The following is a 27787-nucleotide window of genomic DNA, read 5'->3' on the forward strand; positions in this document are numbered from 1 at the left end:
AGCCTCCCAAGTAGCTGGGACTACAGGTGCACGCCGCCACACCCAGCTAATTGTGTGTGTGTGTGTTTTAGTAGAGATGGGGTTTCACCATGTTGGCTCAGGCTGGTCTCAAACTTCTGAGCACAGGCAGTCCACCCACCTCGGCCTCGCAAAGTGCTAGGATTACAGGTGTGAGCCCCTGCACCTGGCCTGTTAATCTGTAAATGGTGAATGAAGCCAGGTAGTCTGGAGTGTTGCACCAGCAGGTTACCATGTAATGTAGTGATGTACTAGAAGGAACATATAGCTGGGCACAGTGGCTCATGCCCTGTAATCCCAGCACTTTGGGAGGCTGAGGCAGCGGGTGGATCACCTGAGGTCAGGAGTTTGAGACCAGCCTGACCAACGTGGAGAAACCCAGTCTCTGCTAAAAATACAAAATTAGCTGGGCGTGGTGGTGCATGCCTGTAATCCCAGCTACTTGGGAGACCGAGGCAGGAGAATTGCTTGATCCTGGGAGGAAGAGGTTGCGGTGGGCCGAGATTGCACCATTGCACTCCAGCTTGGGCAACAAGAGCGAAACTCCGTCTCAAAAAAAAACCAAAAAACAACAAGAAGGAACATACTATCACAACAAGATCTTAAGGAATAATCTGTTTCACTGTATAAGGTTGGGGTTTTAATATTCCAGAGAAAGCTCAAAATGATCGTTGTTCTCAGTGACATACATTTAGCTAAAACTGGACATTGATATCTTGATTGCCCATTGTTACAGACTGTTTATATAGTCCCTTCTCCTGCCTTATTAGAAAGGGAAAGTAGCCTGTTTTAATTTAGTCAGTGATTGATTTAGACTTAGTGGCTGACTCTAACTAAACATAGTATACAGAAACAGTCTAATTACTCTGTAGAAATACATATTTGGGTACTAATAGTCTTATTTTTGTTTTGTTAGGTTAGGTCTGTAATTTTGAATTATGTTCCGCAGAGCAGCTTCAATGACAAATAGAGGAACCAGTCATTTGGGGATTTAGTTCTTTTCCTCTGTAAACCTAGGATAATTTTACTTAGATCAGCATAAAAGTGCAGTCGTATGATTGGCCAAAGATATATTTGAAATATTATCATAAGGTATCATAAAGATTAGGTAATCTTTAGGAATCAAAGTCACATTTCAGATGCTACCTCCATTGGTATTTTTCCTTTAAAAGTTTTTTGGGTTTTTCTGAGACATGGGGTCTTACAGTTTGGCCAGGCTGAAGTGCAGTGGCTGTTCACTGGCACGATCCCACCACTGAGTAGGCTTTAAGAGTTAATACTTTTCATTTAGGTTACATTTTATTGCTAATCTCTGTATTTGGATTGTGGTCTTTCTTTCAAACAGAATTCAAAGAAGCTTTTTCACTATTTGACAAAGATGGTGATGGAACTATAACAACAAAGGAATTGGGAACTGTAATGAGGTCTCTTGGGCAGAATCCCACAGAAGCAGAGTTACAGGACATGATTAATGAAGTAGATGCTGATGGTAAGTCTTTAATTTTGGGGGGTGGGAGGGGTTGAAGAAATGATATTTATAATTCTGTTTGATGTTTCAACTAAACCATTTCAGGTAATGGCACAATTGACTTCCCTGAATTTCTGACAATGATGGCAAGAAAAATGAAAGACACAGACAGTGAAGAAGAAATTAGAGAAGCATTCCGTGTGTTTGATAAGGTAGGTCAAGGACTGGATACGTTAAATTTTGAGGATGAAATGAAGATACCAGGACTCATTATGAAGACTTTTTTTTTGTTTGTTCGTTTTGATGATTTACCAATATATTTTAATTATCAAGCAAAAGCTTTTTAAGAATTCTGTATAGATTTTCTAATACATGTATTGCATTAATCTTGTCAAAGGAGGTGTCACTTGACTTTGGGACTTAGGAAATAGTGATTTCAATATAGGACATTTTGCTTGGTTCTTAATGACATTTGCAGGTCAACTATGTGTGTAGATTTGTATGCATTTCTAAAGTATGTTTTTCCCCCAATGCAAAATTTAGTAGTAAACTTAATAAATTTCCATTCCAACTCTCAAGTCTGTAATTTTACTCAGAAACTATACTAAATTTTTTGCTAGGATGGCAATGGCTATATTAGTGCTGCAGAACTTCGCCATGTGATGACAAACCTTGGAGAGAAGTTAACAGATGAAGAAGTTGATGAAATGATCAGGGAAGCAGATATTGATGGTGATGGTCAAGTAAACTATGAAGGTAAATCTTTCAGTCTCACCACCTCATTCTTTACTTTGATTTTTAAGATAAGAGGTGCTTGTTAGGTAACTATCAAAGTTAGTGACCCTTCCCCCCAAATTAGGATGCTAAAACAGCTACTTATATTTAACCTTTTTAAAATTCAGAGTGTTGTCTTCAGACTAGACAACATTGCTCTGACCTGAGAACTTAATTTACAAATATTTACTATCAGGTTCTACTCCTACACCTGGAATCAGCATTTTAACCAGATTCTTGGTTGATTCATATGTAAAGTTTGAGAAACACTGTACAGTGTTTGTGTTGGATTGTGGAACAATGGAAAGCAAACTTATTCTGAGTTTCCTAAAATGAAATTAATGTGACTTACTTTCCCCGCACTGTATTATCTTTTTTCTTTAATTGGCTTTAGTCTGAAACTGAAGTTTACATGTGCTTCAGAAGTATCGTATGTATTAACTTTGAGATGGCCATATCATGAAGCAAGGCAAATAGAAATTGAAGGATTTTCAGTAAAACTTTGTATTTTTTTCATGATGTAACTGCTTAGAAAAGAGCATGAAACTCAATGTTATAAAAATTAAACCTAGCTCATAGCACTGAATTTACATTGTCTTGTATTCCAGCAGACTTAAAATTCAAGTCTAAACTAAGAGCCAAGAATGCTCTTTTTATATTAGCTTATCTAAAGCATTAATTTGGCTCTTACTAATAATCCTGAATAGTTATGGTTAATGAAGTTCCAACCTGGGGAATAAACTCGCTTCCCTCTGTACTTAATGGTAATTCTGAGGAAAGAGAGGAATGGAAAGAGTACTCAGTGACTGAGTAAATGTGATTTTTTTTTTTTGTCTTTTGCTATTGACTCAATTTTTTTGTGTACTTCTTCTTTTTCAGAGTTTGTACAAATGATGACAGCAAAGTGAAGACCTTGTACAGAATGTGTTAAATTTCTTGTACAAAATTGTTTATTTGCCTTTTCTTTGTTTGTAACTTATCTGTAAAAGGTTTCTCCCTACTGTCAAAAAAATATGCATGTATAGTAATTAGGACTTCATTCCTCCATGTTTTCTTCCCTTATCTTACTGTCATTGTCCTGAAACCTTATTTTAGAAAATTGATCAAGTAACATGTTGCATGTGGCTTACTCTGGATATATCTAAGCCCTTCTGCACATCTGAAGTTAGATGGAGTTGGTCAAATGAGGGAACATCTGGGTTATGCCTTTTTTTAAAGTAGTTTTCTTTAGGAACTGTCAGCATGTTGTTGTTGAAGTGTGGAGTTGTAACTCTGCGTGGACTATGGACAGTCAACAATATGTACTTAAAAGTTGCACTATTGCAAAACGGGTGTATTATCCAGGTACTCGTACACTATTTTTTTGTACTGCTGGTCCTGTACCAGAAACATTTTCTTTTATTGTTACTTGCTTTTTAAACTTTGTTTAGCCACTTAAAATCTGCTTATGGCACAATTTGCCTCAAAATCCATTCCAAGTTGTATATTTGTTTTCCAATAAAAAAATTACAATTTACCCAATGGTTGCTCTACATCTGAGTCATTTAACTGTTAAAGTCTAATAATTTTGAAAATAAAATATGGCATTGGTTTCTCCTTGGTATAATCTAGATAATTTTTTCTCGTGTGGGGAAGTGTATGGAGATGGGTGGCAGAAATAGTGAAGGTGGGAAGGGAAGGAGAAAAGGATTGGAAAAGTGAGAAAAGAGGGAGGGTAGCACAGAAAATAAGAGGAACAAAATAAGGAGTGTGTAACTAAGGAGAGATCGAGGAGGAAGACCGAAAAGATGGGGATCTGTGGGGCTGGCTTAGTGTGGTCACTTTTTAGGGGCCGCCATCATGCATGCCCATTCCTCCACCACCATGCCTGTCATATTGTGCTACTGTGTTAGGCCCACAACACCTGTGGGTCCCCTCTGTGCCCACAGAACAAGATGGTGGCAGTCACGGGAAAAGAGGGGCAAGTTTTTTGTTTTGTTTCTTTATCCAGATTGTATTTGACAACTTCAAAAGGCTCAAATGAAAGACTCAAAAACTTAAGTGTACCTAGCATGGGAATTGGCATAAAGAAGGTATTTACTGTTTCCTACCTTTATGTTTTTCAACTTTGGCATTTGTCCACGTTGACTTAAGCTGTGCAATGATGTTTTAAATGTTTGCATGTTAAAAAAAAAAAACAAGTCTAGTTGGGGTGAGCATCCTTATAGTTTTTACTTCTATTAGCTAATATTTTATTCATTATGCTTTTTAATTCTATAAGATGAGAATTTTCAGCTTGCCCATCTGTAACATTTTACAAAAAAGATGTCTTTAGGAGTAAATTGGCAATGACTATACCTGTTTTAGTTTTTGCTGGCATCTATCATTGCTTTCTCTATAATCTGAGCTACTCCGAAGGTGGTTATCAGGGTTTTTATTTTTTAAAACTACCTTTTAAATGCTTAATGAAAGATTCCATAGCAAACCAGAGCCAAGATTAAAACATTGAGTATAATTGTTACCTGGTTATTATAGCCACAAGGTCTTTAATTTCCCAGGGGTAATTCATTATTTGGCAGGTTACTGCCCCATTGACTATTTTAATACTACTATTAGTGTGTTTTAGAGCAAGGGAAGTTACAGGCACTGATAGTCCTGATAGTATCACATGAAACTCAGGTAATCAGTTAAATAGGAAGATTTTAGATGTGTACTCTACTCCCCTTAATTGGATGTAGTAAGTTTTGCCGAAAGGAAATCCAAACAAGGTTGTTTTTTTTTTGTAGAGACAGGGACTCATTATGTTGCCCAGGTTGGTCTTGAACTCCTGGGCTCAAGTGATCCTCCCACCTCATCCAAAGTGCTGGGATTATGAGTGGGGCTTTTTAAAAAGTTAAGTGAAATAATGAAAGGCACTTAGCATTGTTCTTGGCATTTGCATTAAGTGTTCCATTAAGTATGCTATTAAACCAGTTATGACCCTGAAAAATGAGGGACTTGGGCAGTCAATTGGTGTTTTTCCAGTATCAACAATGAGGTTTATATAAATTGATATCAAGGTATATATAACAAGGACAACAAATGTAGGAGAAACATTTTTTGGGCTCTTGTATGTCATAATTGGTCACTTCTATTGTTGAAATCTTTACAAAAGTCATGAAGTCTTGGCATCTTGATTTTACAGGAAACAAGTGTAGAATGATTGTATAATTTAGCTGTGGTCATAATGAGCTGGGTTCAAATCTCAGTTCCAGTGCTTCCTACAACATAATCCTATTGTAATCCAATTTTATTAACCCCTTCTCTATAGACAAGGACTGTGATATCACCTTCAAGTTTTTTTTTTTTTTTTTTTTTTTTTTTTTTTTTTTTTGAGATGGACTCCCGCACTGTTGTCTGGGCTGGAGTGCAGTGGCACAATCTTCAGCCCACTGCAGCTTCCTCCTCCCGGGTTCAAGCAATTCTGCGTCAGCCTCCCGAGTAGCTGGGATTACAGGCGCCTGCCAGTACACCCGGTTAATTTTTTGTATTTTCAGAAGAGACGGGGTTTTACTATGTTGGCCAGGCTGGTCTCGAACTCCTGACCTTGTGATCCGCCCACCTTGGCCTCCCAAAGTGCTGGGATTACAGGTGTGAGCCACTGCGCCCAGCCCCACCTTCAAGTTTAACCATACTATTAGTGTTATATTAATAGGATTGTGCTATTGTACCAACCATAATACTGTCTGGCATGTTTGCTCTTAGATGATTCTCCCAATAAACCATCACTATTGCAGTTAAATATGACCCTTGGTGTAACGTATTTTCCTAAAATTTTTAGAAGACGGCAACAATTTTAAAGATCTGATACATAACAGGCACTGTTGAGCTCTTACAGATATGTATTCTCTAGAGAAATGTCTCTCCCCCTTTCTGAAACTTAGGATAATCTGGAAATAAATCTTAGTGATACTATATAAGACAATGTTTTCTTAAAGGAACATTTTGTTTATCCTATGTGCTTAATCAGCTTTTTGATAGTCCTTGAAGTCATTGACCCATGCTGTTTCTATTTTTGAGATACTTAAACTATTTTCTCATCTAGATGTTCCCATCTCTAATGTCACACCTTGTATGGGTTTCTGGACTTCTCTGTACCTTTCATATTCTTTTAGTCTCGAGGGTACCAGTCCCTAGTCTGCTGAGCCAGTTTTACAGGCTCAGCCAAAATAAGAAAATGAAATGAGGCACAGGGAATGGACTTGATTAATCTCTTAACATTTGTGAGAACTTTGGTATTGCCTCTTCGCTTTCTAATTTCAGTTGTTCATTTTAAACCTAGTGCCTGTTAAGGCTATCTTAAATGAATTTAGAATCCCAGTATTTTAAGAAACTAGAAGTCCTCTAGTCTCTTGCTCCTCAAAAAGTCACCCATAGAATCACCCAGGAGCTTGTTGGAAAAGCAGAATCTTAGGTCCTGCCTCAGAATTGGAATCAATCTGCTTTTTAAACAAGATCATCAGATATTTTGTATGCATATCAATTTTTGAAAAGCATTGCTGTAATCTAGTCTTTGGTTTACTTAGAGGGGAAAACCAGTCAGTGGTTTATTCAACAAATATTTTAGTCCTTGTGTTCAAAGGGGTCAATTAAAAAACAACCCCGTGTTTTGGGTGTTTAAAATTAGAGGAGAAACGATTTGTCATGAAAGGAATCTTCCAACAATGATAGTCACGGGGTCCTTTGGGACTTGGTGGATTAGGCTTAGAGGTCTACTCAGAGGAGTTGACTTGAGATTTTCCAGGTGGTCAAAGAAAGGAATAGCATTTCATGCAGAAGAGCTAGCATATGTGGAGACAAATAGAAATGTGAAGATGGCATGTTTGGGGTTTTTGCAAGCATGATACAGCAGAGCATGCCATCCTAATAAGGGAGAGAAGTGGCCGGGCGTGGTGGCTGATGCCTGTAATCTCAATAATTTGGGGGGCCGAGGTGGGTGGATCGCGAGGTCAGGAGTTCAAGACCAGCCTGACCAATATGGTGAAACCCTGTCTCTACTAAAAATACAAAAATTTGCTGGGTGTGGTGGCGGGCGCCTGTAGTCCCAGCTACTCTGGAAGCCGAGGTTGCAGTGAGCTGAGATTGTGCCACTGCACTCCAACCTGGGCAACACAGTGAGACTTCGTTTCCAAAAAAAAAAAAAAAAAGAGAAAAGTGAGAGATTGGATTGTAAATGTTGCTTTTGTCCTAAAGGTAATGACAACTCACATTTACTGACTGCATTTGCCAGACATGGCTGTAAACATTTCAAGTTAATCTTTTTTATAACCTATGTGGATAGGTACCAATTTTATTAACCCCTTCTCTATAGACAAGGAAACAAGCACAGAATAAGTCAGCATATGCAACCAGCGTCCAAGTCCTGGTAGTCAAGGGAGGAGAGTGATTCAAGAATGAGGGAATAATCAGTGCAGCAATGAAAATTGAAGGCCAAGTTTCATAAGAGCTGAAAATCCCCATTGGATTTGGCACTTGGATCACTGGTGAGTTGAAGTGCAATTTTAATTAAAAGTTGTGTGCAGGCCAGATTAAGATGTTTTTAGGAAAGTATGGGAAGTGAGAAAAGAGTCCATATTAGTCTTGAAAGTTTGTAAAGGGAAGCAGAAACTTCGTGGTATAGGGCAGTGGAGCTCTAGAGTCAGGTTTGGATTTTAATTCTGGTTCTGCCATTTGTGTGTGATGCTGAGTGAACTGTGCTAAACGTCCAAGGAAACCTGTGTTTCCTCATCCAGAAAATGGGACTAATACCTACTTTGTAGGGTTGGTGTGAAGATTAAATAACGTGTGTGAAGTCCCGGGAATACAGTAGGTACTGTATAAAATGAAATTAAGTTGTGGAGGGTGTGTTTTTAAAGGTGAGAATGTTCCTAGGTTAAAAAGAAGGTACAGATTAGAGAGGCTGACAATAAAAAGGGTCTATACTGAGAAGAATGGGGTGGTCTGTGGTTTCACAGCTATTGAAACCCGCTGTGTCTTGTGCTCACTCCACTCTGCAAGTCAGAGACAAGAGAAGTCAGCCCCAGAGTTTCTATTTGGAGGAGCTTAGAAACAACCTTAGAAAGTGGATGCTAAGGCAGATTTCTGTAAGTATGCCTACCAAGCACACTGCCTCCCTGTCGGGTGTGTGATTGGGGGTGGACTGGAACGGAACTGATGAAGATTGTGGGTACGCTCAAGCCCTTAACAAGCCTCCCTTTTCGCAGATCCTTACCCGAGGGCTCTCTGGCAACTCCAGAGCCCTCTAGATTTTCTTCTCACATGCGTTCTTAACCGTCTCTTTTCTAGGGTTTTCCTCTGCGCAGGTCTTCGCGCGGGACCTCAAAGTGCGTGCCCGCTTCCCTTCCCCCAGCACTAAAGATAAATCTGGCGGTCCCAGCGCGCGCGCGCGGAGCCCGCGGGCCACACCCGCCTCCTAGCAACCGGACGCCAGGCTCAGCCTAAGGAGAGAGGAGGCCACCATGGACCAGCCAGCCGTCGCCACCGCCTCCACCACACTAAGGGAGGACCTGGTGCGTGGAGAATCGTTCATCACAGCCTCGGTAAGATCGTCTGCCCCTTGCCGGCCTGGCTCCTGCTCCCCTCACCAGGCCCGCTGCCCTTTTCCCACCGCTCTCTAATCCCAGGCCTTCGTGCTCTTCTGGTTCCCTCTTCCTACCCTTCTCTCCCTGCCCTCACGTACGTCTCCACCTGCGGACCTTCCTTCCTGGTCTTTATTGGACATTTCCTTTGTTTTCTTTCTTTTCGCCTTGCTTCTTCCTTTTTTCTTCTTCGCCCTTTGTTTTCTGTATTTTTCCCTTCTTCCCACTACTAATTAAACTGGACAACTGGTTTAGTATGGTGATTGGATTTCTTTCCCTCTCCGCTCCATCTGCTGGAAGACTGGGTTTTTCCTTCTGTGGTCTTACTAGACACGTTTTGCTCCGCCTCCTACTTTAGTATGTATAAAAATATTTGAAGCTACCTTTGCTACATTTTTCTTTTGGAGTCTCGATCTGTCACCCAGGCAGGAGTGCAGCGGTGTGATCTCGGCTGACTGCAACCTCCACCTCCCGGGTTCAAGGGATTCTCCTGCCTCAGCCTCCCGCGTAGCTGGGCTTACAGGCGTGCACCGCCATGCCTGGCCTTTGTTACGTTTTTAAATAAATGTGGGTGAGGGTTGTTTAACCTAATCTTTTATCTTTCCCCTTAGAGTGAATTTAAAATGGTAGATAAGTGGAATTTAGATCACCTGTCTTGGGCAAAACAAAACAGCAGCTGCCAATTGTCTTCCATTAGATTGATCATGTTTTTTCCCCTCTCCTTCCCATCTCATTTTCCTTATTCTGGGGTAGGGGTGGGAGACCTGTCTTGACCTGCCTGAGAAAGTTTAATTTCTGTGACTATAAAAGTGCCACAGAGAAGATTCAACATAAATCTCACGAAGAAGTATCAAGGAAGAAGCTCAGCTTTAGCAGTGTGCATGAGACAATGTTTTTTAGAGAAATTCACATATATCATAATTAAATAAAACCCAGTGGTACTCATAAGTACAGTAGATTTAAGTTACTAGACAGGAAGAATGAATTATATCAGTTTTACTGATTAGATTATTACTTTTAATGCAGTCTTGCTTGACGACCTATATTTTATAGTAATAAAGGCATTATAAATGAAAGGGGAACTCAACATATTAATGATTTTACCTAGGACAAACAGCACAAAAGGAATATACTAAACGGTTGTGTTCTGTGGACAGTGGGCTGAAATAAATATGAAATAATAATGGATGAATGGGTATAGAGTACTAAATATGAAGACAACAGCTTCCTTGGAAACTGAGGAATACCAAAATAATCTGCTTCTTAATTTGGCAGATGAGATGTTAAAAATTAAAGCTACATTTATTGAGCACTGATTGTAGATGCAAGTCTTTATATGTACAATGCCTTACTCTTTTTTTTTTCCCCTGAGGTGGCTTCTCGCTTTGTCGCCCAGGCTGGAGTTGCAGTGACATGATCTCAGCCCACTGCAACCTCCGCCTCCCAAGTTCAAGTGATTCTCGTGCCTCAGCCTCCTGAGTAGGGATTACAGCCTTCTGAGTAGGGATTACAGGCATGTGCCAGCACGCCCAGCTAATTTTTTTGTATTTTTAGTACAGACAGGGTTTTACCATGTTGGCCAGGCTGGTCTTAAACTCCTGGCCTCAAGTGATCCACCCAAGTTGGCCTCCCAAAGTGCTGGGATTACAGGTGTGAGCCACCACATCTGCCATACAATGCTTTATTCTCATGGCAACTCTGGTAGTGCCTTATTTTTATACTACTGTGAGGAAGCATGAGAGTTGAGTAACTTACCCAGTGCACCTAGCGGTAAGTGGCAGAGCTGAGTTCCAACCTAAGTCTGTCTGGCTTCAAGCCCAACTCTTTTCTTCCTAAGAACACCACATTTCATCACATTTAATATATGTACAACATCTCTGTAAGATGCGAATGTTTATTACTCTAATTTTATCAAAGAGAATTTAGTTATTTGAAAGGACTTAAGATCATAAAATAACAATTTAAGGAAAATGGGCAAATTTATTATTATGTAGCTTTTATTTTAATGAAGCCTTGTCAGTTGGGTATGGGTGTGAATTTCTTCAAACAAATGTTTTATAACATATTTAATTTCAAGGGATCACCTCTCAAATGAATAAGCATACTTTGTGTTTGTTAATAGAAACCAGCCCGAAAGACTTCCTCTTTTGAAAGAGAAGGATGGTGGAGAATAGCATTAACAGTATGTACATTGTTCAGTCTTTCCTATTCACATTATTCCTATTCCATTAATATTTTAATCCGTTATACTTTTTTTTTGTTTTTTGAGACGGAGTCTCGCTCTGTAGCCCAGGCTGGAGTGCAGTGGCCGGATCTCAGCTCACTGCAAGCTCCGCCTCCCGGGTTCATGCCATTCTCCGGCCTCAGCCTCCCGAGTAGCTGGGACTACAGGCGCTGCCACCTCGCCCGGCTATTTTTTGTGTTTCTTAGTAGAGACGGGGTTTCACCGTGTTAGCCAGGATGGTCTCGATCTCCTGACCTCGTGATCCGCCCATCTCGGCCTCCCAAAGTGCTGGGATTACAGGCTTGAGCCACCGCGCCCGGCCGTTATACCTTTTAAGACTAACACTTAATTGAAGAAAACAGTAATTGTTCAGATCTGCATGGACCTCATTTCATACTTAAAATTTTAGTGTCAGCATATGAATGAGAAACTAACTTAATTTTGAATGCAATAGAAGCTTGGAAAAGTTAAACAATTCTAGAAATCTAGGTGCTTTACAGAACATCTAGATAAGGCTAACCTATGATCTTATGATCTGGGTGAGATTGCAAAACAAAAAAAGCATGCATTCTGGAAAGGTGTTTTGGTTTCAGTTTTTATTTTATATGGTATAGACCTTATGCAAATGGTCCTTAATATGGTCAATATGATGTGAAAGCAAAATGGTAATATATGGAAGAAAAATTACCAGAAGATCCCCCTCTCCAGAGAATTTCTATATTACAGATATATTTTCTGTCAATGCCCTTCAATAATAGAGGAACTTCATGGGTCAAAGTCTTCTTGGAATTGCAGTAATTTTAATGGCAGAACTGAGCTGAGTGCTTAGTGGAAAGATGGCCACAAAAGCAGCAGTGACTAAACGTTCAGTTCTGGCCATTCAGCCACACTGGTTGTAATTTGAAAGTACCAAACCTCTTATTGGACTAACTAGGCCATATGCTCTGCCAGTTTATCCTGGTCTCATGTCATTATCCTTTAGCTTCCCACTTGAGGGCTAGAGAGAAACACAGTATTGGCTAAACAGATGTAGGATAGTTTCTAGTTAGCCAAGAAACTATCCTGAGTGGTCTCACTAGAGGTCTGAGATTCATAGTCAAGGTTGAATCCCAAAGTTGAATCACCAAAGTTGCCTTCTAAAAAGTTAAATTTCGGCCGGGCACGGTGGCTCATGCCTGTAATCCCAGCACTTTGGGAGGCCAATGCGGGTAGATCACGAGGTCAGGAGATCTAGACCATCCTAGCTAACATGGTGAAACCCTGTCTCTACTAAAAATATATATTAAAAAAAAAGTTAAATTTCAACTCTAACCCATTTGCTATAATTCAGCAATTATTTCAGAAAGGAAATAATCATGATTTTGAAATACTCTTCTGTCAAGAGTGTTTACTGTATTTGATACAATTTCATTAAACTTGAAAACAAAGAGAAATGTTACTTGGGGGCTTCCCATCCAAGAATGGTGTTTTAGGAGAAGTTACGTGTTTATACAATCTTAAAACTGATGTCAATTTTCCACAGAATACTCCTATACCTGGCACTTACCACTTGAAAACTTTTATTGAAGAATCCCTGTTAAATCCAGTGATAGCAACCTACAATTTTAAAAACGAAGGAAGGAAAAAACCACCTCTTGTGCAAAGGAACAATCCAGTCCTAAATGATCTTCCGCAGTATATGCCTCCTGGCTTCCTGGACCTGTTAAAGAAGCAAGCGGCTACTTACTCATTCAAAGACAAACCACGGCCAAGCCCCAGCACACTAGTTGACAAAGATCAGGTAAAGCACTACTAGCAGATTGCTTTGTGTGGGAAAGCTACTAAGAGCCCCTAAGGAAAGTATTTTTATACATAGAGTATATCTTCCCCCAGGAGAAATGGAAAACTTTTAAGATGTCTTATTTCCTATAGAAATCAAACAAGGACTGCCTGATTTGCAAATGTTTCCAGCAAGATTTTTCCCTGTAATGTCTTCTTAATCTAAGGGGAGTACATGGGGAGAAATGTTTCCCTCTTGGGCAACTCTTGGTGGGATTCCCCTAGCCTGGAGAGCCCCTAGGATCTTATCTGTCACTGGGCTATGCTCTGATCTCTTCAAGCAGTATATGTGGTGAACCCTCTTCTTTTAAAGAGAAAACCCTGCCCCTCTGGACGTATCCTTATTAGAGCATAAATATAACTACACTCTATAGGGAAGCTTTTAAAAACTTAGAAATGACCCATCTCTACAAAAAATAAAGAAAAATAGCCAGGTGTAGTAGCGCATGCCTGTGGTCCCAACTACTATGGAAGCTGAGGTAGGAGGATCACTTGAGCCCAGGAGTTGTAGATCAGCCTGGGCAATATAACAAGACCTCAACTCTTTAAAAAAAAAAAAATTGAGCTACTTAGGAAGTCAGGGCAGGAGGATCCCTTGAGCCTGGGAGTTTGAGGCTGCAGTGAGCTATGATTATGCGACTGTACCCCAGCCTGGGTGACAGAGTGATATGCTGTCTCTAAAAATATTTTTTTTAATTAAAAAAAAAAAAGAAAAGTAGTGAGCACGTGGTCCCAGGAGGGTCAGCTTCTAAGCTCCACCAGTTTGTTCGTAGCATTGATAATAAAGAGCACTACTGAGCTCACAGCCCTGCACTAGGCTCTGTGGAAGGAAGATGTTCCTGACCCGGAGGTATTTAAGCAACAATACAGGACAAAGTTTATCAAGTGCGCAGATGAATAGTGGAGCTGAAAATGCCAAAGGAGAGTTCAAGTGCCAAAGAAGGCTGGATTAAAAGGCTGGAAAGCTCCATGGCTTAAGTAGAACTTAACTGGACCTTCACTAATATATGTCTTTTATGTATTAGTGAAGAGCCATGTATAATACATGGCTCTTAATGGTTTACTACGGGCTTCCATGTATATTATCTTAATTGCTTCCTTCTTAAGCATTCTGAAATAGGTAGAACAGATATTAACTTCATTTTACATGCAAGAAAACTAAGGTGAGTAGAGACTAAGTAACTTGTCCAAAGGCACATTGCTAATACTTAAGTAGGTGAAGCAGCACTTTTTACTGAGGGCTTCTGCACCAAAATTTATGCAGTCCTCTTTAGGACAAAATTTAGTCCTCTTTCCAGTCTACCATGTGCCCCTCACCTTGAATGAGGGGCAGGGTTTGGGGAGATGGAATCCAGAGGAGGTATTTCAAGGGAGGAGTATAGCATTGTTGAAGGCATGGAAATGTCAGGAACACGGTCTGTTCAAGGGATAGAGTTGTGACTTGGACTTCGTTAACTTGGGACTTTGGGTACTTGTCTCAGTTCTCTGTGCATTAATATTTCCCATTTATAAAGAAGCGAATAATAGTATCAATCTTCGTAACTTCATCAGAATATTATTGTGATAACCTGAGAGAAATGTATTACAGCCAGAGGTTGAATTAAGTACAAGGGGTTGTAATTACTAAAGTGGATACCAAATTTTCAGCAGGATGAACACATGTCAAATCAAACCTTTCTACTACTTTGCAAACTATAGCTTTGAAACAGAACAGAATGGTAAGTGTTCATTGGGTATATCTTATCCTGTTTGCTTCAGTGGTTGCATACAAACTGTAAATTATACTAGCACCTTTATGGCTTGCTACCAGGTAACCAGGCTACATGTGAAATTGTTCTGGTTATCTCAAATGCAGAGTCTTTCTTTCTTATTCTCTTCTGACATTTTCTTTTCTGCTTCCTCTCTTCTCGCTTTTACAAGTCCCTGAAAATCAGCTAAAGGCCCAGTGTTGAAAGGAGAAAACATACAAGGTTGGAGTTACTCAAAACTAAAAATTTTAAAAGACCAAAAGAATTTGGCTTACTTAGGAGGATGGATAAAACCCCCTGAAAACATAGTTTTTCTGTTACTTTCTTCTTTCCTCTCCACCTTCTACAAAGGTTTAAACTCTAGAAACTGGAAAGATTCAGTGTTTTTCTAATTTTCTATTTCAAAGATATATATGTTCACAAGGAGAAAGATAAACATTGTTTACTCACCAGTAAAATTCAAAATTCTAATATTTTAGTAGCAGAACTCAGAATAATTTGAATTTGGGGTAGATATAGTATATATTATTATTCATTAAGCTAGAACAGCATTCTCAAATTTTATGATTTTTCACAGAATATTCATTTTATATCTTTCAGTGGCTGCTTTTTATTTGCAATAAAGTTTTCACTATTTTTAGTATCTTTATTCTGAGGCATGTAACTCAACTCGAGAATCTACACTGAAGACCCTTTCTATTTTTTTTTTCAACTTTTATTTTAGATTCAGGTTTGAATCTATTTGAGATTCAGGTTTGAATGTGCAGGTTTGTTACCCGTGTATATTCCATGATGTTGAGGTTTGGGGTACGATTGATCCCATCACCCAAGTGCTGAGTGGCTATTAGTACCAAATAGTTAGTTTTTCAACCCTGTCACCCCTACTAAAGAGTCTTATTAAGCATATATATATATATATATGGGCTATGTGCAGTGGCTCACACCTATAATCCCAGCACTTTGGGAGGCCAAGACAGGTGGATCACTTGAGGCCAGGAGTTCGAGACTAGCCTGGCCAGCAGGGTGAAACCCCATCTCTACTATAAGAAAAATTAAAAAATTAGCTGGGCAGTGTGGCACAGGTCTGTAATCCCAGCTACTTGGGAGGCCGAGGCACGAGAATTGCTTGAACCCGGGAGGTGGAGGGTACAGTGAATTGAGATTGTGCCACTGCCCTCCAGCCTGCGCAACAGAGCAAGACCCTGTCTCAAAAAAAAAAAAAGGAATATATAGGTATTTGAATGTGTGTGTGTACATGCATATACTTATCTATATTTGGCCCTTTTCAAAGAAGATTCGAGGTGGCTCCGTAATTTTTCTAATAACCTTTATCTTAACAGATAAATAATATATTCACATTGTAGAATATATGTACACAAACGGGACCACCTTCTCCATATGTACAGTTTTATGACCTGCTTTTCCCACTAGTGTTGTAGTCCTCCACTGACCCCTGGGTTACTCCCCTTATTCCTTGATACTAGCCCCCTTCCCTCACTATCACTCTTTTCACTACTCATATAATAATTTCAACACACACATAGATGATCTTTCAACAACCTGGCTTCTCAGTTTCTTGAACTTTCCGCTACCTCAGCCACTCACTCCTTAGATGTTTTTCAAGACCAAGAATTTCAACTCTACAATCTGTACATGAATCCCACTCTCTAATATACCAATCCTAACAATTTCTCCATTCCCCGCAGGCTACAATCCTAATCTATTGATTCTCCCACCTTTTCACTACGTCTCAACCCCCTTCTTCCTTGCAAAGCTCCAATCCCATAGTTAATCATTATAGTTATTCCCTGCATACACTGTCAATTCCCTTGCCTCTAACTGCTCATCTTTTACTTGTTTGGCAAAGCCACAACCCTGGTTACGTCTCTCTTTGTATTAGTACCTGCATCCATGTAGCTGCATGACTGGTCTCATGCTAAATTCTTCACCTCTAATGGGCACTGAATGGACTTCTCTAGTCCGTTTACTTTTCCATTCTCTTGGGTGGTTTTATCTTGTATATCCTATTTATTTATTTATTTATAACACTGTCACCAAGGCTACAGTATAGTGGCACAATCATAGCTCACTGCAGCCTCAATTCCCCAGGCTCAAGCTATCCTCCCCCTCAGCTTCCTGAATAGCTGGGACTACAGGCACGCACCAGCCACCATGCCTGGATAATTTTTTAAATTTTTAGAAGAGGCGGTCTCATTTTGTTGCCCAGGCTGGTCTCAAACTCCTGAGCTCCAGTGATCCTCCCGCCTCATCCCCGCAAAGTGCTGGGATTACAGGCATGAGTCACGCACCCAGCCACTCTCCCCTCTTTTCAAACCTCCTATGCTTCCTCCCCCATCCTCATTTTTGGTTTTTCTTCTCAGCCATTTTTTGCCATCTCTGCTCTTCCCTCATCTCCATCTTGGAGTGCCCCAGGCACTCAAACCTCTGCTCCATCTCTGCTCATTCCCTGAATGGTGATCTCATCCAGTCTCAGTCAAGGTTATGAACACCATCTATTTGTTGGTGATTACCAAATTTATATCTGCCACCTAGATTTTTTTCTTGAATTTCAAACTTGTATATCCAATTCTTTTTTTTTTTTTTTTCCTGTAGAGATGGGGTCCCACTATGTTGCCCAGGCTGGTCTCAAACTCCTGGGCTCAAGCAGTCCTCCTGCCTTGGCCTCCCAAAGTGCTGAGATGACAGGAGTGAGCCACTGTGGTCAATTCCCTTTTTGATTTATCCATCGGTATGTTTAATCCTGGGTTTGTGAAGCTTGGCACTGCTGACATTTTAGGCAGGATAAATCTTTGTTGTGATTGGGTGGTGGGGGGTGCTGTTTTGTGCATTGTAGCACCTGGCCTCTACTCATTAAGTATCATTAGCAATCTACTCTTCCACTTGTAACAACCAAAAATGTCTCTAGACATTGCCATGCTCCTGGTTCAGAACCACTAGGTTAAAGCAATATGATAGTGAGTGTGATCTCTGAGTGGTTTTTCTCAAGGCCAGCAGGGATATTGTGAACTGTCTTCATTCTTGACTTTGTCTTACTACTCCCTGTCACTCTCTTCCTGACCCACTTGTCCTTCTGGCTGTATCTTGAACTTACCACTCACGCTCCAACCTCAAGGTATTTTCACTGTACCCTTTTTCTGGGATACTCTTATCCAAGATATCTGGATGGCCTACTCTCTGTCCTTCTTCAAGTCTTTGTTCAAGTGTCATGTTCTCAATGAGCCTCATTTAAATTTACTATTCAATGCTTCAGATCTTCCCTGTGTGGCTCTTATATTTTTTTCTTGGCATCTATAGCTGTCAAGTGTACTATATAATTTACTTGCACTTTACATTGATTATTTGTTAACCTGCCTTCTCCCATGAATGAAGTTTTATGAGTACATGAATATTTATCTGTTTTGCTCATTATTATACTGTCTAGAACAGTGTCTGATGATTAATATTAGTTGAATCTGTGAATGAATTAATGATTATTCAAATACCTGAAATCTGACTGGGCCTTACTCATTTTGTTTTCTTATGTGTATGTGATTGTCTTTAACTGTGTATTGCTCATTACTCTTGAAAATGTATTTTTGTGAATTCCCCAAGGCCTAAGGTTTGCTTTTGCTTCTGTTAATATTTAGGGGGGCTACTAGTCTGGTACAACTCAAAATCCAGTGTTTATGTCCTCTTGGATCACCCTAGCATTGTGAATTTGGGCTGGAATTCATGAAAGGGACAGCCCATGGTTATACTCTCTCAGGGATGGGTTTCTTCTCCTTCCCAATTCTTGCTTAGTACCAAGGCAACTCTCTGCAGTCCCCTTGGCAATGGAGTGAAGTGGGAGAGTTTACTTTCAGGAATTACCCTTCTAGGGTCTCAAATTCCAGTGGGTATCTCCCATTAGACTCCTTCCTCTGTTTATCATGAATAGGCCCAGGCTTTGACCCCTGGATTCTTCCAGGGCTCTGAAGTTCTTTTAAACTCTGCTGCATTCTGTTGAATTTAGTCTGGACCAGCAAACATCCTCTAGACAAAATTGGGCCACTTACCTTCTTGGCTTCTTGTTGCCTTTTGGTTTAGGATCATATAGTTTCCTACTATATTGTTGGCAATTCCGTATCTTTTTAAAAACTCTTCTGTAGCCAGGCACGGTGGCTCATGCCTGTAATCCCAGCACTTTGGGAGGCCAAGGCGGGTGGATCACGAGGTCAAGAGATCAAGACCTTCCTGGCTAACACAGTGAAACCCCGTCTCTAATAAAAATACAAAAAATTAGCCGGGCATGTTGGCGGGTGCTTGTAGTCCCAGCTACTCGGGAGGCTGAGGCAGGAGAATCACTTGAACCCGGGAGGCAGAGCTTGCAGTGAGCTGAGATCACGACACTACACTCCAGCCTGGGCGACAGAGCGAGACTCTCTCTCAAAAAAACAAAAAACCTCTTTTGTTTGTTTGTTTTTAATATTTTACCTTTCATTTCTAGTTGGCAGCAGTGGGAAGGTTAATCGCCCAAATAAATAACCTAGCATGTCATTTGCAGAAACCAGAATTTCTTCTTTTTAGAAATATATTATGAATTTTTTTCATACCATCATGTATTCTTTACACATCATTTATTTTTATGTATTTATACATTTGTTTATTTATTTTATAGAGTCAGGGTCTTACTGTGTTACCCAGGCTGGTTTTAAACTCCTGGACTCAAGCAGTCCTCCTGCCTCAGCTTCCCCAAGTGCTGGGATGACAAGTGTAAGCCACCATGTCCAGTCTATACATCATTTTTAATAGCTGCATAGTGTTCTTGTATATGGACATATCCTAATATATTCGACCATCCCCTATGGCTAGTCATAGAGTGGAATTGTTAAGGAAAGGATGTATGGAAGTCTGTATCTTTCCAGATGCATTGCCCAAAGTCCTAGAGACAGGTTGTCCTATTCTGCAACTCTACTTTGCAGAGTAGAAGTCCATTACCATTTGAAATGCATCATTTATATTTTCAACTAGAAACATGGATCTAATGACTTACATGGAGGAGTTTAAAGTATAAACTTGAAATCAACATGCTAGGGTTACTTCAGGACAACCTGAAGTCAGTTTAAACTGTGCCAGTCAGAGCATGGTTCCAGAATCTATCTACAATGAATGGGACAGGGAGAAGATGGTGATGCTGTCTCAGCCTGTAGCCAGTGAATCATTACTGAACAAGGTCGGTCAATGCAAAAAAATGTAGAGTACTACCACTGTGAAGATGCAAGGGAGTTTCCAGAAAATGCTGATCACTAACTGGCTTTATCACTTGCATCAAATGGTGAAAATGAGTCATGGTCTTTTACAATCCAATTAAAATAAATATTCTGGTTAAAAATGAGCAAAGGGTGGTCAGGCATGGTGGCTCACGCATGTAATCCCAGCACTTTGGGAGGCCGAGGCGGGCAGATCATGAGGTCATGAGATCAAGACCATCTTGGCTAACACGGTGAAAACTCAACTCTACTAAAAATCCAAAAACAAGTTAGCCAGGCGTGGTGGCGCATGCCTGTAGTCCCAGCTGTTCGGGAGGCTGATGCAGGAGAATGGCGTGAATCCAGGAGGCAGAGCTTGCAGTGAGCCAAGATCGCGCCACTGCACTCCAGCCTGGGTGACAATGTGAGATTCCGTCTCAAACAAACAAACAAAAAATGAGCAAAGGGCATGAGCTGGCAATTCACAAAGAGATACACCAATTACTAAAAAAGAAAGTAATGCTTGGCTTCAACTAATAATTACAGAGGAATAATAGTGAGGCACAATTTTCGCCTATCAGGTGATCAGCTATATAAGTACTGTACGTTGATACCCAATATTGGCAAAGGGGATACAGAAACAGATACTCTCATATGTTGTTTATATGAATACAAACTGGTGCAAATATTTTAGAGGACAATTTGGCAACCTAGCAACATTCTAAATGCACATAGCCTTAAACTCAGCAATGCCAGTTAAATAATGATACACCCATAAAAATGACATACTGTGCAACCATTAAAAATGTTGAGGTTGGCCAGGTATGGTGGCTCATGCCTGTAATCCCAGCACTTTGGGAGGCCGAGGCAGGTAGATCACCTAAGACCAGCCTGGCCAAAATAGTGAAATCCCATCTCTACTAAAAATATAAAAAAATTAGCCACATGTGGTGGCAGGCGCCTGTAATCCCAGCTACCCAGGAGGCTAAGGCAGGAGATCGTTTGAACCCAGGAGGCGGAGGTTGCAGTGAGCCAAGATCGTGCTATTGCACTCCAGCCTGGGCAACAAGAGCAAAACTCTGTCTCAGGAAAAAAAAAAAAGATGAGGTAAATCTATATGTGTTCATATGGAAGCATCTCTAAGTTGTTACTACATGAAAAAAAAACGAAGGTACAAGTCAATATTTAGAGTATAATCCTGTTTGTATAAATGAAAACAAATATACATATATGTGATGTTAAATGCATATTTTTTTCCCCTGAGAAATACTTTCACAATCACCAACAGTGGTTTCCATTTGGAAAGTAGAGGTTAGATAGGGAGCAAGGAGACTATTAATTTTTTTCTTTCTGTTGATATTGTTTTCAGTGTGTAAATGATACTCTTTCAATCATGCCCATTTGTAAGTAACTCAAAATTTTTTCCAACTAACATTTTTGTTCTCTTGTTTTCTTTCTTAAAATGTTCCATTTTAAAAAAATTCTCTTATTTACTTCCTAGGTTGGGAATATTTCAATGAAAATCACAATTAAGCAAATGAAATTTGAAATTGTCTGAAGTTTCTGTCCAGGTTAGCTTTAGCATTGCCTTGGAAGATGAAGCTCATGTAAAATGAAACAAATTTGGCGATTCTATTCCCTCCCTGCCCCTATATCTGTTTTTGGTCAAAAAGAGGTAGCCAGGCTAGAAAGGTACCCTATTAAATTAGAGAATGAATCAAAGGATCCATTTGAATATGTTCAAAATACATCCTTGAATTAGTTGAGAGATAGGTTGAAAAATCTGGTAGTTAACTCACTGATCTTTGTTAGCTGTGTTTATAGCTGTGATGAGGATATCTCTGAGCCGAGATCACGCCACCACACTCCCTGATAGAGTAAGACCCTGCCTTAAAAAAAAAAAAAAAAAAAAAAAAAAAGGACCTGGAAATATTGTACCTGCCAGCCCTCTGGCTGCATTTACCTTATGATTATTCTAATAGGGATTCTAAAGATGTAGAAAATCTGTTGCCTTCTGACTCACCTATTTATGGGTCTGGGTTCTCAAAATGGTGTCACGCTGACTTCCAGTTTCCAGTTCTCCATGTAAATAGCTTGGAAGTTGCAGTTCCATCCTAACAACAATTTAAAAGCTAAACAAACTGAAAAATCAACAATTCTTTTAGACTTGTAAGAGAAGTGAGGTCACAGGGCACACTATCCCCAACATTGGAAATATGGCCAGGAGGATACAGAGAATTACAATTTACCAGGGCAGAATATACCAACTTCTGTAGCAACCATGGCTGGGGTAGGAACACCTGAACTACAGCTGATGAATTGCTGGAGGCTAAGTGTTAGCAAATCTGAGAGTTAAAAGCTCCAGGAGGACCTAATCATAGGGGGACCCTCACATGTTTTGAGGTTTACCTGCAGGAGCTCTCCCAGGTTCTTATAGAGAAAAATCCTGCCCCTGCTGCTGGCAGAGGAGAGGAAAAGGAACCATTTTGAAATATGTCAGGTACTCTCTTATTAACAAGGCCTGCCCTCAGGAAAAACTATTCAATCAGGACCTAACTGACCTGAGGGAAGGGCAATACCCAACTCCAGCCAACTTTTGTCATCCTGTGCCACCTAAGGGTGAGGAGGTAGCTGAGAAAAACTTGTGAAATTCACAGTACAGATGGTCACAGATTTTCATGAGTCTATACCAGAGAGAGGTACAGACATGAAAAAGACTGATACCACAGCGGGGTGCGGTGTGGCTCACGCTTGTAATCCCAGCATTTTGGGAGGCCAAGGCGAGCGGATCACAGGGTCAGGAGTTTGAGACCAGCTTGGCCAACATAGTGAAACCCCATCTCTACTAAAAATACAAAAATTAGCCTGGCTTGATGGTGGGCGCCTGTAGTCCCAGCTACTCAGGAGTCTGAGGCAGGAGAATTGCTTGAACCCGGGACGCGGAGCACGCAGTGGGCTGCGATTTAGAAGTAAATGGGTAGAGAAAGATACACTACACAAATGCTAATTGTTCTAACCACCAATTAAAAGACAGATTGTCAGAGTTAATCAAAATTGTCAGAGCATAATCTTGTATGCTGTCTACAAGAAACCCACTTTAAATGTAAAGACACATAGCGACCAGATGAGGTAGTTCATGCTTGTAATCCTAGCACTTCAGAAAGCTGAGGCAGGAGGATCCCTTGAGGCCAGGCATTCAAGACCAGCCTGGGCAACATAGTAAGACGCAGTCTCCACAAAATACTTAAAAATTAGCCAGGCATGGTGGCACACCTGTAATCTCAGCTACCCGGGAGACTTAGCTGGGAGGATAGCTAGATCCCAGGAGTTTGAGGCTGCAATGAGCCACTATTGCACCACTGCACTCCAGCCTGGGCAACAGAGTGATTCACTATTTAAAAAAAAAAAAAAAAAGTAAAGACACATATAGATTAGAAGTAAATGGGTGGAGAAAGATATACTACGCAAATGCTAATCAAAAGAAGCAGGAGCCTCTTTTCTGACTGGAACCATGGAGGGTGTCAAAGAGAAGAATTTTCCTGCTGTGCCAGAAACCCTTAAGAAAAAGTGAAGGAATTTCACAGAGCTGAAGGTCAAGCACCTGAGAAAGAAGTTTGCCCAAAAGATGCTTTTAAAGGCAAGGAGAAAGCTTATCTATGAAAAAGCAAAGCACTATCACAAGGAATATAGGCAGATGGACAGAGCTGAAATTCAAATGGTTAGAATGGCAAGAAAAGCTGGTAACCCCTGTGTACTTGCAGAACCCAAATTGGCGTTTGTCATCAGGATCAGAGGTATCCATGATGTGAGCCCAAAGGTCCAAAAGGTGTTGCAGCTTCTTTGCCTTCATCAAATCTTCAATGGAACATTTGTGGAGCTCAACAAGGCTTCAGTTAACATGCTGAGGATTGTATAACCATATATCACATAGGAGTACCCAAATCTGAAGTCAGTAAATGAATTAATCTACAAGCATGGTTATAGCAAAATCAGTAAGAAGCAAATTGCTTTAACAGATAATGCTTTGATTGCTCAATCTCTTGGTAAACATGGCATCATCTGCATGGAGGATCTGATTCATGAGATCTATACTGTTGGAAAATTCTTCAAAGAAGCAAATAACTTCTTGTGACCCTTCAAATTATCCTCTCCATGAGACGGAATGAAGAAAAAGACCACCCATTTTGTAGAAGTGGAGATGCTGGCAACGGGGGGACCAGATCAACAGGCTTATTAGAAGAACGAACGAAAGTGTCTACCATGATTATTTTTCTAATCTGGTCAGTTAATAAACAAACAGTACCTGCTCTCAAATCGAAAAAAAAAAATAAAGCAGGAGTAGCTATATTAGTTTCAAACAGAGCAGACATCAAAGCAAGAAGTGTTATCAGGGATGAAAAGGGGCATTACATAATAAAGGGGTCAACTCTACAAGAAGATATAATTATATTTGGCAATGTGTATGTGCCTAACAACAGAGCGTCAAAATATGTGAGGCGATAACTGATAGAACTGCAAGGAGAAATAGATGAGTTCAATATAAATACCCCTCTGTCAGAAATGGACAAATGCAGCAGGCAGAAAATCAGTCAGTACATAGTTGAACTCAACAGCACCATTTAATCAACAGGATATAATTTATATCTATAGACTGCCTCATCCAAAAACAGCAAAATACACATTTCTTCAAGCTCACATGGAACATTCACCAAGAGAGATCACATTCTGAGCCATAAAGCATAACAGGGCTAGCAGCGGTGGCTCACGCCTGTAATCCCAGCAGGTTGGGAGGCCAAGGCAGGTGAATCACTTGAGGTCAGGAGTTTAAGACCAGCATGGTCAACATGGTGAAGCCCCATCTCTACTAAAAATACAAAATAATTGGCCAGGTGCAGTGGCTCACGCCTGTAATCCCAGCACTTTGGGAAGCCTAGGCAGGTAGATCACAGGTCAGGAGATCGAGACCATCCTGGCCAACATAGGGAAACCCTGTCTCTACTAAAAATACAAAAATTAGCTAGGTGTGGTGGCACGTGCCTATAATCCCAGCTACTGGGGAGGCCAAGACAGGAGAATCTCTTGAACCAGGGAGTCGGAGGTTGCAGTGAGCTGAGATCGTGCCACTACACTCCAGCCTGGTAACAGAGCAAGACTCCATCTAAAAAAACAAATTAGCCAGGCATGGTGGCGAGTGCTTGTAATCTCAGCTACTTGGGAGGTTGAGGCAGGAGACTCACTTGAACCCAGGAGGCGGAGGTTGCAGTGAGCCGAGATCACACCACTGCACTCCAGCCTGGGTGACAGAGTAAGACTCCATATCCAAAAAAAAAAAAACCTTAACAAATTTAAAGGAGTAGAAATTATACAATGTCTGCTCTCAGACCACAATAGGATTAAACTACAAATCAGTAACACAGAGATAACTAGAAAACCCCAAAATATGTGGAGATTAAACAACACACCTCTAAATAACACATGGATCCGTGTTATTAGAAAAAAGTCTGAAGAGAAATGTTAAAATACTTTGAACTAAATGGAAGTGAAAACAAAATTTGTGGGATGTAGCAAAAGCAATGCTTAGAAGAAAATTTGTAGTATTTAATGCATGTATTAGAAAAGAAGAAAGACCAAAAATTAATCATCTAAGTCTGCACCTTAGGAAGCCAGAAAAAGAAGAGTAAATTAAATCCAAAGTAAGTGAAAGAAAAGAAATAATAAAAATTAGAGCAGAAGTTGTTGAAATTGAAAACAGAAAATCAATAGAGAAAATCAAGGAACTCAAAACTGGTTCTTTGAAAAGATAATGAAATTGATAAGCCTCTATCTAGGCTAACTAACAAAAAAGAGAGATAACACAAATGACTAATATCAGACACAAAAGAGAGGCATCACTACAGATCCTATGGACATTAAAAAGGATAGTAAAGGAATATTCTGAATAACCATATTTCACAAATTTGATTACCTAGATAAAATGAACCAATTACTTAAAAGATAGAATTTTCCAAAACTCACATGAAAAGAAATAGACTCTCAATAGGCCTATATCTATTAAATTGAATCAGTAATTATAACCTTTCAAAATAGACATTGCCAGGCCCAGATGCATTCACATGTGAATTCTATCAAACATTTAAGGAAAGAATTATGCCAATTCTTTACTAATCCCTTTCAGAAGATAGAGGGCAGAGGACACACCTCCTAACTCATTCTATTAGGCCAGCATCACCATAATATTAAAACCAAAGACATTACAAGAAATGAAAACTACAGACCAATATGTCTCATGAACATAGGTGTAAAAATCCTCAACAAAATGATAGTAAATTAAGTCTAACAATGTATTAAAAATTATAACACTGCAACCAAGTGAGATTTATCCCAGGTATGCAATGCTGGCTCAATATTTTAAAAATCAAATAATTGATCACATCAACAGCTAAAAAAGAAAAGTCACATAATCATGTCAATAGATGCAGAAAAAACATTTGAGAATATTTAACATGCATTTATGAAAATAATTCTCAGTAAACTAGAAATACAGAGGAACTTCCTCAATTTGATAAAGAGTATCTACAAAAAACCTAAGCTAGCATCATACTTAATGGTGAGAAACTAGAAGCTTTCCCACTAAGATCAGGAAAATGGCAAGAATGTCCTCTCTCACCATTGCTTTTTAACATTGTAGTGGAAGTTCTAGCTAATAAAACAAGACAACAGAAGGAAATAAAAGGTATACTGATTGGGAAGGAAGAAATAAAACTGCCCTTGTTCACAGATAACATGATTGCCTATATAGAAAATCCAAAAGAATCAACAAAAAATTCCTGAAACTAATAACAAATTATAGCACGTTTGCAGGATAAAGGTTAATACACAAAAGTCGATTACTTTCCTATATACCAGCAATGAAAAAGGGGATTTGAATTTTTTTTTTTTTTTTTTTGAGATGGAGTCTTGCTCTGTCACCCAGGCTGGAGTGCAGTGGCTGGATCTCAGCTCACTGCAAGCTCCGCCTCCCAGGTTTATGCCATTCTCCTGCCTCAGCCTCCCGAGTAGCTGGGACTACAGGCGCCCGCCACCTCGCCCGGCTAGTTTTTTTTTTTTTTTTTTTGTATTTTTTAGTAGAGACGGGGTTTCACTGTATTAGCCAGGATGGTCTTGATCTCCTGACCTCATGATCCGCCCGTCTCGGCCTCCCAAAGTGCTGGGATTACAGGCTTGAGCCACCGCGCCCGGCTGGGATTTGAATTTTAAAACACAGTACCTTTCAAAAAGCATGCCTTTCTCTCTCTTCCATTGACCAAACATTTGGCTAGAAATTGTAAGATTAGATGAAATGAATTTACTTCTCTTCCTTCTCAAACTATGTGTGTCAGAACTCATGATGATAGAAGGATTATTTGCATTATGAAATAAAATATTACTGGTAAGGTCAAACACACATATATAATGCCTTCACATTAGGATGTTGAAAGATGACATACTTAGTTATAAATCTAACAAAATATGTACAAGATCTATATGAGGAAAACAAACTGATGAAAGAAATCAAAGAACTTGGCCGGGCGCAGTGGCTCATGTCTGTAATCCCAACACTTTGGGAGGCTGAGGCGGGTGCATCACCTGAGGTCAGGAGTTTGAGACCAGCCTGAAGAGAATGAAAAGACAAGCCACTGACTGAGAAAATATTTGCAAAAGATATATCTGATAAAGAACAAAATATACAAAGAACTCTGAAAACCCAGCAATAAGAAAATAACTCAATTAAAAAATTGGCCAAACTCCTTAATATACAAAGAAGACATACAGATGTCAAAAAAGCATATGAAAAATTGTTTCACATCATATGTCATCAGGGAAGTGCAAATTAAGACAATGAGATACTACACAAATATGAAATGGCTCCAATG

The 27787-nt window shown here is 39.9% G+C and overlaps 2 protein-coding genes and 1 pseudogene across 56 annotated transcripts in view; all 3 read left to right on the forward strand.

The window, feature by feature from the left end:
- The window catches only part of CALM2 (calmodulin 2), a 1210617-nt gene extending 1206836 nt beyond the window's left edge, over nt 1-3781 (forward strand). For all 50 annotated transcript variants that reach the window (XM_050754909.1, XM_050754899.1, XM_050754910.1 and 47 more), the window contains exons 4-7: nt 1364-1507; nt 1592-1698; nt 2107-2242; nt 3140-3781. In XM_050754909.1, the coding sequence (XP_050610866.1) occupies nt 1364-1507; nt 1592-1698; nt 2107-2242; nt 3140-3168 (416 nt within the window). In that variant the 3' untranslated portion in view covers nt 3169-3781. The remainder of the gene's footprint in view (nt 1-1363; nt 1508-1591; nt 1699-2106; nt 2243-3139) is intronic.
- Nucleotides 3782-3869: 88 nt separating this feature from the next.
- STPG4 (sperm-tail PG-rich repeat containing 4) overlaps nt 3870-27787 on the forward strand; it is a 64129-nt gene continuing 40211 nt past the window's right edge. For 4 of the 6 annotated variants that reach the window (XM_050754889.1, XM_050754894.1, XM_050754892.1 and 1 more), the window contains exons 1-3: nt 3870-8817; nt 10979-11038; nt 12603-12860. In XM_050754889.1, the coding sequence (XP_050610846.1) occupies nt 8737-8817; nt 10979-11038; nt 12603-12860 (399 nt within the window). In that variant the 5' untranslated portion in view covers nt 3870-8736. The remainder of the gene's footprint in view (nt 8818-10978; nt 11039-12602; nt 12861-27787) is intronic. The other 2 variants (XM_050754890.1, XM_050754891.1) reach the window with 2 other exon arrangements.
- On the forward strand, nt 21780-26956 carry LOC126934252 (60S ribosomal protein L7-like; annotated as a pseudogene).

Source organism: Macaca thibetana, chromosome 13 (genome assembly GCF_024542745.1).
Source record: "Macaca thibetana thibetana isolate TM-01 chromosome 13, ASM2454274v1, whole genome shotgun sequence".
NCBI lineage: Eukaryota > Metazoa > Chordata > Mammalia > Primates > Cercopithecidae > Macaca > Macaca thibetana.